Here is a 12,140-nt window from a genome sequence, read left to right on the forward strand (position 1 = left end):
GATTAGCTTTGTTCTTGTTTTTAGAGTTATATGTTTGTACTTTTTTTTTTTTTTGCAACTTTAAAGTCAAATTCCTTGTATGTGCACACATAACTTGGCCAATAAAGCTCGTTTTGTAATGACCTCAGTATTTTTTTTTTTTTTTAATTTATTTATTTTTTATCCTGATTAAAAGCCTAGTTGATAACATTGGCATCGTGTAATGAGGCACTACTTTTTCCACAACCTTACTGACAGGCTGCTGCGGCTGGTCTGTGATAAGTTTCTGGGCCATGAAGCACTCAACAGGTCTGGGGAAGCTTTGTCGTAGGGTTGATTTGTGTTGTCTGGGAGGATTGCAGCATCCTGTAGCTCCGCCCTCGATTATTCAGCCTGGTCGACGTGCGGTTGCTGTGCAGCGCGTGAAGGCAGAAGTGTCCGACTCGGATCGGAGGGACTGTGGAGGAGCACGGCTTGGTGTTGTTGAGGAAAATACGTTCGCCACAGTTTCCCACACCGCAACCTGCGCGTTGAAACCACCGCATTTTCCTCTCAGGTTTTCCCGAGAGGAGGGGTCGCTTCTGGAAGGGATTTAAACAGCATTTTCTCACACGACAAGAAGTTTGAACGCGGACTCTCAAGAGTAATTTCGGGTGGGCTGACTGAGCTAGCCTGGCTGCCCGCTGCGCGTCCCTCCTGCCCCGGTCAGCCAGCCATAAGTTAGCCCGCTGTCCTGGTCTGCTTCCAGCTGTGGGGAATCATGGCGCTCAGAGCCAGGGCGCTGTACGACTTCAACTCTGAAAACCCCGGGGAGGTGTCGGTGAAGGAGAACGAAATCCTAACTTTGTACAGCGAGCAGGACATTGACGGCTGGTTCGAGGGGACGAACAGCAAAGGGGAGAGGGGACTGTTCCCCGCTTCATACGTGGAAATCCTGAGAAACGACGCCGCCTCCACGTTCAACAACAACAGCTGCAGCAGCACATCTGGGGACACTTACCCGGACTCCCGATACGCAAATATCCCATCCGGTGGATTTGACGGCTCTTATAAGCCTCAGAATAAAGTTGAGAACTTTTCTAAAGCGTCTTCTCCTGGTTTCACCACGTTCACACAGCAACAGCAGCATCCGCAGCAGCCCAGCCAAGGCAGCGATGATGACTGGGATGATGACTGGGATGACAGCTCTACTGTTGCAGATGAGCCAGGGACTGTAGGAGGACGGTATGACTTTGAAGGCAATGGGCCTTCCACTTACAGAGTGTCAACATCCTCTATGTCAAGAGGTAATGCACAGCATGCAAAGAGCTCTGCCACCGTCAGTAGAAACCTAAACAGGTTTTCAACATTTGTGAAGTCGGGAGGAGAGGCGTTTGTGCTCGGGGAGGCATCAGGCTTTGTGAAGGATGGGGATAAGATCTGCGTGGTAATGGGTCAGTATGGTCCGGAGTGGCAGGAGAACCCTTACCCATTCGCTTGCACAATTGATGACCCCACCAAACAGACCAAGTTCAAGGGCATGAAAAGCTACATCTCCTATAAACTGACCCCCACCCACACACAAAACCAGGTGAACAGGAGGTATAAGCACTTTGACTGGCTGTACGCTCGGCTGGTGGAGAAATTCCCTGTTATCTCAGTGCCACACATCCCGGAGAAGCAGGCCACGGGGCGCTTCGAAGAGGACTTCATCTCAAAGAGGAGAAAAGGCCTCATATGGTGGATGAACCACATGACCAGCCACCCTGTCCTGGCCAGGTGTGATGTTTTCCAGCACTTCCTCACCTGCAACAGCACAGATGAGAAAGCCTGGAAGCAGGGTAAGAGGAAGGCGGAGAAGGATGAGATGGTCGGAGCCAACTTTTTCCTCACCATCAGCACCCCCGCAGCTCCGCTCGACTTCCAGGAGGTGGAGAGCAAAATAGACGGATTCAAGACTTTCACCAAAAGGATGGACGACAGCACCTTGCAGCTCAACGCCACTGTCAATGAGTTTGCCCGCAAGCAGATCAGTGGCTTTAAGAAGGAGTATCAGAAAGTGGGGCTGTCGTTCAGGGTTCTCAGCCAAGCCTTTGAAATGGACCAGCAGCCATACTCTAATGGACTCAACCAGGCCATCTCCTTCACTGGGGAGGCCTATGAAGCCATCGGAGAGTATTTTGCTGAGCAGCCCAGCAAGGATCTGGACCCAATCATGGATTTGTTAGGTCTTTACCAAGGACACCTGGCAAACTACCCAGATATCATCCATGTCCAGAAAGGTAATGTTGAACATTCGCTGGTTCCAGGATTTGCTGCTTTTCTTTGTCCTTTATCATAGTAAATGAGAAGCCTTTGGGAAAACTGTGATGAGCATTTACCACGTTTTGATGGTTTATAGGCAAACAATTAATCGTGAAAATGATCTGCAGATTAATCGATAATACAAAGAATCGTTAGTTGCTGCCCTAACCGTTACACACATTTTATCACCAAATTATTTATATTTGTTTGTTTTTTGATTCATGACATCATGACACAGATTGTTGCCAACCTGTTTCCTGTAGAGCATTACAAACTAACTATGACAAGGCAGTTATAAATTGAAAATAAAGATACAAAGTTGCATATATACATGCATATATTAAAGATATACAGTTAGCACAAACCCAAAACTAAACTGAAGAGCAAAGGTAATGTGTCAAAGATACACACCATTCAAATCCCAGAACAACACTAGAAGGCGAATATACTGAAATGTTTCATAATCCCAGTGTCCCAGTTAATTTAAAATTCACCACATATGCACATAGAAAATGAAACCGTATGGCACCTTTGGCATCATAAACCCAGTTTCCAAACTTTACTTTCTACCATACATTTAGGTACAGTGTACAGTGTGTTGGCTGTACAGTTTTTAGGCAGTTTTAATTATTAGACTTGTCAACAGCAAACAGTGGCCAGGTAACAACGAGAGCTCAAGTCACTTTGCAAAACAAAAGCTGTTGTTTGCATTTGGATATTGGTTTACATGCTTCTGCCTCCTGTTTGTTCCACCTACTGAAAAGGGCGGCACCTGTTTGGCTGTGTTTGATTTTCCATTACAGGTGAAACATTTCAGTATGTATTAATGCTCTGGAGATGGAGGTCGTCCTACCTGGCTTGTAGATCACAACTCTGACGCACACGTAAATGATTGTCCACATGGTTTGTTGTCTTTGCACAGAAAGTCAATGTTAGACTAATCCAGGCCGTACTCCTACATGACCCATAACCCAGTGATTGTTCTCATTGTGTGGCAAAATGTCACTCTCATGAGAGGCAGCGCTGTTACGCAAGAGGCACAGCATTGTATCACTTGTGTTTGGAGGGAAGCTCCCGCTGGTGTTTACCGTATGTGGGAATGTGGCACATTTGTGTCCTGATGGGAATGAGAAGATGATAATTGAGAGGGCACGTGCAGCTCAAACCAAACTGCTCCTCCTCCATGTAGATTATACCTGGCCCCCTGCTTTCTGGACATTTACGTTTGCCTCTGTGCTTCCATTCAGTCGATCCGTCTTTAAATCACATGAAACATAAATCTTTACGATCACTGACAGCTGGAAAAATCCACCTTGAAGCAGTGCCATGTTGGACATCTTTACCGTACTGATCCTTCTCATTCCATGCAATGTGTTAAATCCTGGTGTCCTAACTTACTAAAATCACATGACTCTGAGGATCAGGGTCGGTCAGAGTGCCCTGTGGTGTCCAGTATTTCATGTACCAGGTACATGGATCCAAAGAAAATAAAAAAATCAAACCATAATTAGCCAAAATGAAATCTTAGAGGCACAGCTTAAGTTAAACATTTTGCTGCCGACTTGTATTAACTCCCCCACCTTTCCTGTGGACATCTTGAGTTATCATTTGGCTCCCCTACAAACACTGGGCCTATTCACTCCACAATAGACAACACTGGGGAAACAGGACAGACTGTGTTTAGGCTGCAGTGGGACACAAACTTCCCAGTCAGCTCAAATCAAGTGTGCCACGTAGGCCGCCCGCAGCCCAAATAAGGTGACACAGCTGCAGTCTGACGTGATAAGCCGCAGCCTAATTCCACAGATAAGAAACTCTTGATTTGATACCACACATTGAAGACCTTGCTGCGAAATGATGGAGTGCAGTGAAATAGGGCTTCACCACATTGGCGACTGGAAACAAAGCCGATGGGAAATCCAGGGCACGCAGCAGATGAAAGAAGAGCTGTGTGCGGCATATTGAATCCAAAATTACTTTGATCTCATCTTGTTTTTAGTGGATTGAGGCTGTTTAGTTTCTCCATTTATTTTGAGCCTGGTTGAGCCTTTTTTTTTTTCATATAGGCATTCCTTTCCCCTTAATCGTTATATAAGTGAGGATCCTGTATGACTAGTTTCTTTCTATTAATAGGAAAAGTAAAACACGAAAATACAGATTCAGACCAGTTTATCCTGTTAAAAACATACTGCTGGGCCTGTTACTCTAGATTGTACTTGTATCTGAAAGAAGCTATGAATGTTTATTAAGGCATGTGGTTGTGACTGTGATGTACATGCAGTACATTAAATATAGCAGCGCCCCCATTCATGACAACTGAATAGCAGTTTGTTACTCAAATTGCCCTCATGCTTACAGGGAGCGATAAATGCAAATACCCTCTGCAAAGGTAGTTGACATTCACACTCTTAAGTCTACTTATGCTGTCTACTCTGCTGAAAATCTTGTATAACCACCCAGCGCTTAATAGTGTAGTGAAATGACTGTAATTGGGGAGAAGGTACGTGAAGGAATAGGTGGTTTTTAGTGAAGCCATAAACACTGATAGCTTACATTTCACTTGCATGCCATTGTGTGGTGACTATACTGTGCAGCTGCGAGCTTAAACAAACACCAGCCGTGCACCTATTCTGAGTTTAGCATTTTATTTTTTCTCTTTGCCTTTCTCTCACTTCCTCATATATTTAATAGAACACATTTCCCACCCCCATGCACGTCTGTTGCTTGGTTTTTAAGACATCTTTCCTGATAAACCTGTACAGGAAATGTCCGTCGTGCTGCTCTTCTGTCATGAAGTGAGGTTTATCGCTGTCCTCTCCGTGTTAGACACCTGAAGAGAGGCTAGGCCACATCCTTTGTTGTCATTAACCAGAGTACACATTTCCTGCAGCACAAGTGGTCACACAGTAACTCACTGAACAGCACTGTAGCCGAGCAAACATTGAGATTTGAAGTAGTCAAAAGGTCAAATGGGAACTTTAGCAGCTGTGAAAGTACAGATTGATCTCTTGAGGCCGTCTTGTAGTCATATCACTCTTGCTCACTTAAGGAGAAACCTGTCAAACATGGCTTGTCAGTCTTACATGTTTAGGACCTCAGACACCAGCCATGTTTTTATTTGATCCCATGGAAATGACCAGTGAAATGTGAGCTTTCGCACAGAGGGACACCAAACGTCAACCTATTGATCTCCACCTCTTCAGGGACCATTAGCCATTAGAGTGGAGCTTGACCAGGACGATGGTATTGACATCATACTGAGCTTCACGTCTTTTATTTTTGTCCTTCGCTGATGTCTTTACAGCTTTACCGTTTGTTTTTTTTAATACTATTATGATTTCAAGTTGTTAAGAAAGAGAAAGGGGGGAGAAAGGTTTCATCCTGTGAAGTTTGCAAATAATGTCTTTCATCAGCAGATACAAATGCTCAGACAGCAAGTCTTTGTGAGGCTAACAAAAGAGACCATTTTCAGGGAAGAGCACACGTTGATAAACTCTAATGCAAAGAGGAATGTCCTCAATCACATTTACATACTGTAGTTTGCAGTTGTTTGTTTTCTCATTTAACCAGTTTGCTTAAAAAATCCAGCATTAGAGGAATGCCAGCGAAAGCTTCTCTGCTGTGATTTATGGGTAAGTTAATGAGTAATTAAGTTGGTGAAATGTAGTTTGGCTTGGCCCACTTAATGTCCATTCTGACTGTATTTATGAGCTCTCTTTCCTGTGTTAATTTTATCTGATCGGCACTGAGAGCTGTACTTTGTCTGATGCCATCACAGTTTTATCAGTCGAATGATAAAACAAGTAAGTCAGGGAAAGCGACAAAGACGTCAGGTTTTCCAGCTGACTCAGCCTTTCAGCCGACACTCCTTCTGTGCAAACGCTGCAGGTCTGTCTGATATATTGTTTCAGGCTAGTCAGATGTCCTCCAAAGCACAAATGCATGATCAGGGTGGTGCAGTGATGAGAAGGGGATTGCCACTGGTTGTTCAGGTCACAAGCTCACAGTAGCTCAGTGTTGTGTAACCAGGGATTACGTAAGAGCTGAAGCTGCTGCCTCCAGTGAGTTCAGGAGGGCTGGGTGCCACCTTCGTACATCCAGGGAGGATTTCTTCAGAGGCGTTCATCACGATATTTTGTTATTTATAGTGTGACACTGCAGCATGCTACAAAACTCCTTGGGGTCAGATAGTAATCAGAGGTGTGATATCTTTAATCTTCATAGGTTTATATCAACATAAGAGCATTATGTATCTCAAATACTGATGGTCACAGTAGTGGTAGCTGAACCCTGGGAAAGCAAAGGCAGAAGCAGTGGTTGTTCAGCAAGACACCAGATACAATACAGCGTGACTTAAACTAACAGAGGATCTATTGTGATGATATCTGGTGTTTGAATTTTTGTATTGTTATTCATTTTGAAGTGAATCCCTGCACTCCAGAGAGCGTTTGTTCGAAAACTTTGTCTGTAGAAAAAAGCTCCCGCACACTGTCCATCACACATAACAGTACATGGAAAAATAAATATAAGGTTTTGCTTTGTTGCTCCAACAAAACAAGCAAACAAGGAAATAGTGATGGGCATTTTTAACTATTTTCCGACATTTCATAGACTAAACACGGACAGAGAACATATTCAGCACATTAATTAATATTGAAAGTAATATATATTTGTAGAAGGGCTAAACAATATGCAAAAAACAAACAAATATTTTGACAGATTGTTTGTGATATGAGTCACCATTTTAGTGGGAATGCTGATTTTTGCATTTCATTTTCATTGAAAAAAAAAATTACAAAAGTGACGATGATGTGATTTTTGATGCGGTCTCTCCCAAACAAGCAAGTTCCCTTACGTCTGTGATTGGTGGCCGGGGCAGCTCTGTACCACCACGATGCTTCATTTATAATGGCATGTTGTGAAACGTTTTATCTTTATCAAAAACTGCAGCAGTCCTGCAATTTTGATATTGCACTTGGCTGTACTGCAGTTTTAGTGATATTTCCATTAATTGTTCAGCCCTAATTTGCAGCCCGACTTGACAGGCTCAGTATCTTATTCGTGGTTGTGTTTTGGCAGTAGGCCTGCAAAGCTTACTTGCAGCAGCTGTAAAAATGCTGTGGCTCTGTATATCACAGTTTGCTGACACCATCGTCTTTGACTGAACTCTTGGCTTTCTCATAAAGTCTCCATGGTAACAATAATTCTGCCTTGGTCCATTAGTGGGCTTTTAAAACGCAGGAAGCAGAGACCTTTAAGGTACAGTCAACACCTTTGGGACTGGCATTTAAGTCTTTGGACAGCTGTGTTTGTTCCTGTCTCTCTCTTCTCCTCCCTGTCTCTGTTATCTTTGCCTCTCGTTCTGTCATGTTCAGTCTGTTGTGCATTAGAGGAATTTCAAAGATCTGGGTTAAACTGCAGCTGAGGGAACTACAGCCAGGAGGCAAACCGAGCAGATTTTGGGGGGAAGGGAAAAGAGAGATGTCTTTTTGGGGGGGATTCTCTTTGCATTTTTCTTTGCTTTGTGTGCTGTAATGTACAGCCTTACATGCACAGTGTTGCAAGTTGTAAAGAAAAAACAACCATTGAGCATTGTTTGCACTTTAAGGGGCGACAGAAGCCAGAAGAGTGCATGATAAGGTCAGTAAGTCTTCTGTGGTTTCAAATTTCAAAGGACAAGCAGGCAGAATCAGACTTTCAACAAAGTGCTGGTGACTAAGCTCACATAATGATCTGAAAATCCCATGACAGGCCAATACAGGAAGTTTTTCTGCATGGCTTACGGGCACAAATCTCACCTTCACACTCCGCCCTAAAGCCAAAGCTTGAAGATGACAGCTGCTTGCTGCTGACAGACAATAATGCTTGAGTTACACTCGTCTTACTACATGTCGTCCATCAGTTTGAGTGATTACAACATGTCAGTTTTAACATCACCTATAGTACGTCAGCCATGGTTCCTGTGTTTCAAAATATGGAGCCAACCGGTGCTTCTGCCACATGAACAAGGAACTAATACAAATCAAATGAGTTTGCAACAAGTTTCATTTGAATAATTTCAAGGCTACAACTATGGTTACTTTCATGATCAGTCAATCTGATAATTATTTTCTCGATTCATTGTTTGAAATGTTGAAAAATGCAATTTTCCAAACCACCATGTGACGTCTTCGTGTGTCTTGTTTGTTGTCCAGCCAACAGTCCAAAGAGAGTTACATTCCAGAGAGGAGACACAGAAACACAGAAAAACAACAAGTCCTCACTAATGAGAAGGGAATCTTTGGTATTTTTGACAAAATACTCAAGGTTGGCTGCTTGGTTGGTGGCTCTGCTCCCTGCCTTTGACAAAAGAGCTGCAGTTAATTAAAAACGGGGGAAACATTGGTTTACAATTCACAGTGCAAACCAGAGAACCGCTTTTGACGAGGACGAACACTAAGAAATGATGTAGGCACACATACATTAACATCCACGTCACAACCCATGAATGTCCTCTTTGAGTCCAGCTGTGACGTGTAAACTTTCTCAAGTCGTTAGATCGGGCAGAAGGTCATATCCTGTCAGTGTCTCTTGCATTTCAGCTTAATACTTATTGCTCATGACATTTCTTCCTGTCCTCAGTCAGAAAATGTCAACAGTTTGTTAAGTCATTTGTCATGAGCTCCTGGTGTTTTGACCCTGCCCCTGCTCCCATCCAACCATCTGTCTGGAAATGTGTAGGCTAATTTTCATGTTCTGGCACCAGCACAGCTGAAGGCTTTTCTGCAGCAAGCAAAACTCAGTGACAGTTCATGTGTCATGTGTCAAAATGGGAGGGCTGTAAACCATCTATCCTGTTTTGCCACAAGAGTCCACCACAGTGACGACAGCAAGTAGCTCTTCCTGGCAGAGTGGAACCTCAGGGGTGTTTTACTCTCAGTATGAGTGTGACATGCCTGATTTCTTTTTCACACATTATAGTTTATTATCATGTAGTTTATACAAATCATCTGTAGTGATCAAAGCCAACTGAACTCATCAGTAATCACCAAATGCCAGTGATGGGAAGTAGTGAAGTAGTTGAAATGCTAGAATCAAACTTCTCTAAAGGGTGTGAGCTCTTGGTGAATTGTGTGAAAGTTTGCCAAGTGACTGCAGCTAAACAAGTCCAGCATGCTGTTCTCACACAGTGAACTCAAATTTCATAGTAAATTTCAGTCAGTATCCCCCCAGTAGATGATCTGTGTAGAAGAAATGGAAATGAAGAAACAGCATTGTTCTTCTATGGCAGTATAAGTATGAAGAATGTAAGATCAGACTCTTAGTTCATACATAAAGACATGACGTCACGTTGGTGCTTAGCTTACAAGAGAAAAGGCTTTCAGGATGAGATCTAGCTGGTGTGGAAATGAATGTAACGCTGTCTTAGAAAATGTGTTTGGTTGTTTTTCCAGGTTATTGCGATAAGCTAACATTTGCAGCTTGTGCTCATATAAACACTGGATCTACTCAGCCCTTACATTTGTGAGTGTGTGTTTTGTCTTCATATCTGGAGCATCTTACATTCATCGTTTCAACATGTGGAGAAATCCAGAGCTCGGCAGCCTGCTGTGCTTAGTCACGGCTGCTAAGCTATTATTGGACTAGTGTTGTTCAGGAGCGGAGTTTAGCAAACGGTGAATTCTTTAACCATGACATCAGCGTTTAAGAATAGCTGGGTTATAAAATAGACGTGTTCACATTTTTTGGGCAGTTGTCCATGTTTATGTTATGTCCTTGAAACTGCCAACTACCATTGGGAGACGGTATCAACCTTCCAGCAAAATCCCCTTAAATGGTTGTTTAGAAAAGGCCTTTGAAGTGCGTAATGCAGTAGATGTTTTTTTTTTGTTGTTTGTTTTTTTGGAGTTGGGCCCCCTCACATACCCTAAATTTAGACACAGATGTAGTTCTCAGGGAGTTTGGAACAAACTGTTCATCAAACTATTTTTGGCCAGTTCCTTGAAGTTATGAACTCACTGTCAAGCTGTGCTCCTGAATCTTAATAGCAAAACTATTAAGAATATTAATTAACTTTCCTGTGAAAGAGTCTGAAAGTCTGTTTGATGAGTTAAATGTTCAATGGTTTAAGGAAATAAACTGCATGTCTTAAAAATAGCATTGTTTAGTGGGCTGTTTATTTCCCCTTTTATTGAACATATAATATAAATGTGATCATGGAACCGAAAGATAAATCTTGCTTATTATTTTTGCTCTCTCTACACCCAACAGGAGCCCTGACAAAGGTGAAAGAGAGCCAGAAGCATGTGGAGGAGGGCAAGATGGACCGGGCACAGGCGGAAGGCATCAACGAGCGCTGCAACATCATCTCCTGTGCCACACTGGCTGAGATCCAGCACTTCCACCAGATCCGCGTGCGCGACTTCAAGGCGCAGATGCAGCACTACCTACAGCAGCAGATCGCCTTCTTCCAAAAAGTCACAGGCAAGCTGGAAGAGGCTCTGCAGAAATATGACAACGCGTAAAAGATCGCCTGTCTCAGCCCATGGGTTTAGACCTTGGTGAGCCATGACCGTGCACCTCCCTCGGCCAGCCAGTGGAGTTTTGGCAAACAGCACCACATGCTGCTGAATGCTGTTCATCCAGCAGGGAGGGACATTCAAGGAGATTACGCTGCAGTAATAATGACATTTCTACCAAATCCAGGTTTCTGTGTGTGTTGGCCAGATTTTTTGGGGGACTGGATGTCCTTGTTTAAGAGAGGACATGTAATTTAATGAAGTTAGGCCAACTTGTGATACAAAAAACAGTCTCTTGCCTTTAGATTTGACGAGAATCAGCGATAATGACGGGGCACCACTTGGTCCGGTGCGTGGGTGAATTCAATCTAATCAATGTTATGACCTGCAGAGAGAGAACCTTGTATCCGCTGCTGCCTACACACCTGGTGCAAGATTTCATATATCAAGTGTTTTTAGCCTTACAACACTGTTTTTTAGTGAGTGTTTTTAAGCGACTGCCACTCCAGGATCAGCACTGTTCCAGCGGCAAACACACTGCCTTCTGGAAACACTCAAGCCCTTCCAGGTATCTCTCTCCTCGGACAAACAGGACAAAATGTTTACAGTATCCTCGCTGAGCAGCCACTGTCACCACTGTCTCGCTGTGCCTTCTGATTACGTTTCTCTGGTCATTTTTGTTACTAGTTACTAAAAAGCTTTATATACTGTATATGTAGAAATATATTCTATTTGTTTTTACAATGCTACAAATTTTGCAGTCGTTGAAAAGATCAAAGATCGCTGTGCTTTGACTAAGGCCAGTGTCTTTTACGGAAGATCATATTGTTTGATTGTGTTGTTTTTTCCCCAGTGGCCCAGGGATTGATTTTCAACGCTCACAGTGCGGCAAAATCAGGATCGCCTGCTTTGACAATAGGAACCCATGCCTTACACATGGCACAGCCAGAACTGGTGCTGATTTCAGCTTGCTGAATTTAAGGGACGTGTATAATGGACACTTGCTATGTCGTATACCTGAAATTGTGTCAACAAAATGGTTTTCAGGCTTAATTTTGGGAGTGTTCAGAGGCAGGCTGTCAGAGGGTACAGGGCTCCTCGTCTGTTTTAATAATGCAGTCATTTTAATAGCACACTTTTACAGCTGTACTGCTGCTTGTGACCCTTTATGATGTTGGTGACATCATGAAGAGATTAATATAGAAGCAGAGACAAAAAAATAAATTCCTCCTACACAGAAAGCTCCTGGTTGGTCCTGTGTGTTTTGTCAAGTACTTAAAGTATGTAATTACTCTTGTCTTTTGTTGTTGTTTATTTGATTGCATTGAATATGTCTGATCACTTCAGTTCAGAGCATGAGCCTGAATGCAACAAAAGGCC

The 12,140-nt window shown here is 43.2% G+C and overlaps 1 protein-coding gene across 1 annotated transcript; it reads left to right on the forward strand.

Annotated features, from left to right (window-relative positions):
- The first annotated feature begins 406 nt into the window (after positions 1-406).
- snx18a (sorting nexin 18a) lies at positions 407-11,998 on the forward strand. The gene is made up of 2 exons (XM_070963905.1): positions 407-2,240; positions 10,513-11,998. Exons 1-2 carry the CDS (start codon positions 740-742, stop codon positions 10,764-10,766), a joined length of 1,755 nt encoding a protein of 584 aa, XP_070820006.1. The 5' UTR covers positions 407-739; the 3' UTR covers positions 10,767-11,998.
- The last annotated feature ends 142 nt before the right edge of the window (positions 11,999-12,140 follow it).

This window comes from Chaetodon trifascialis, chromosome 6, assembly GCF_039877785.1.
Source record: "Chaetodon trifascialis isolate fChaTrf1 chromosome 6, fChaTrf1.hap1, whole genome shotgun sequence".
Lineage (NCBI taxonomy): Eukaryota > Metazoa > Chordata > Actinopteri > Chaetodontiformes > Chaetodontidae > Chaetodon > Chaetodon trifascialis.

Coding starts and splice junctions, on each gene's coding strand:
- snx18a (XM_070963905.1), top strand. CDS start 740: ATGGCGCTCAGAGCCAGGGCGCTGTACGACTTCAACTCTGAAAACCCC. Junction 2,241..10,512: donor TATCATCCATGTCCAGAAAG/GTAATGTTGAAC, acceptor TACACCCAACAG/GAGCCCTGACAAAGGTGAAA.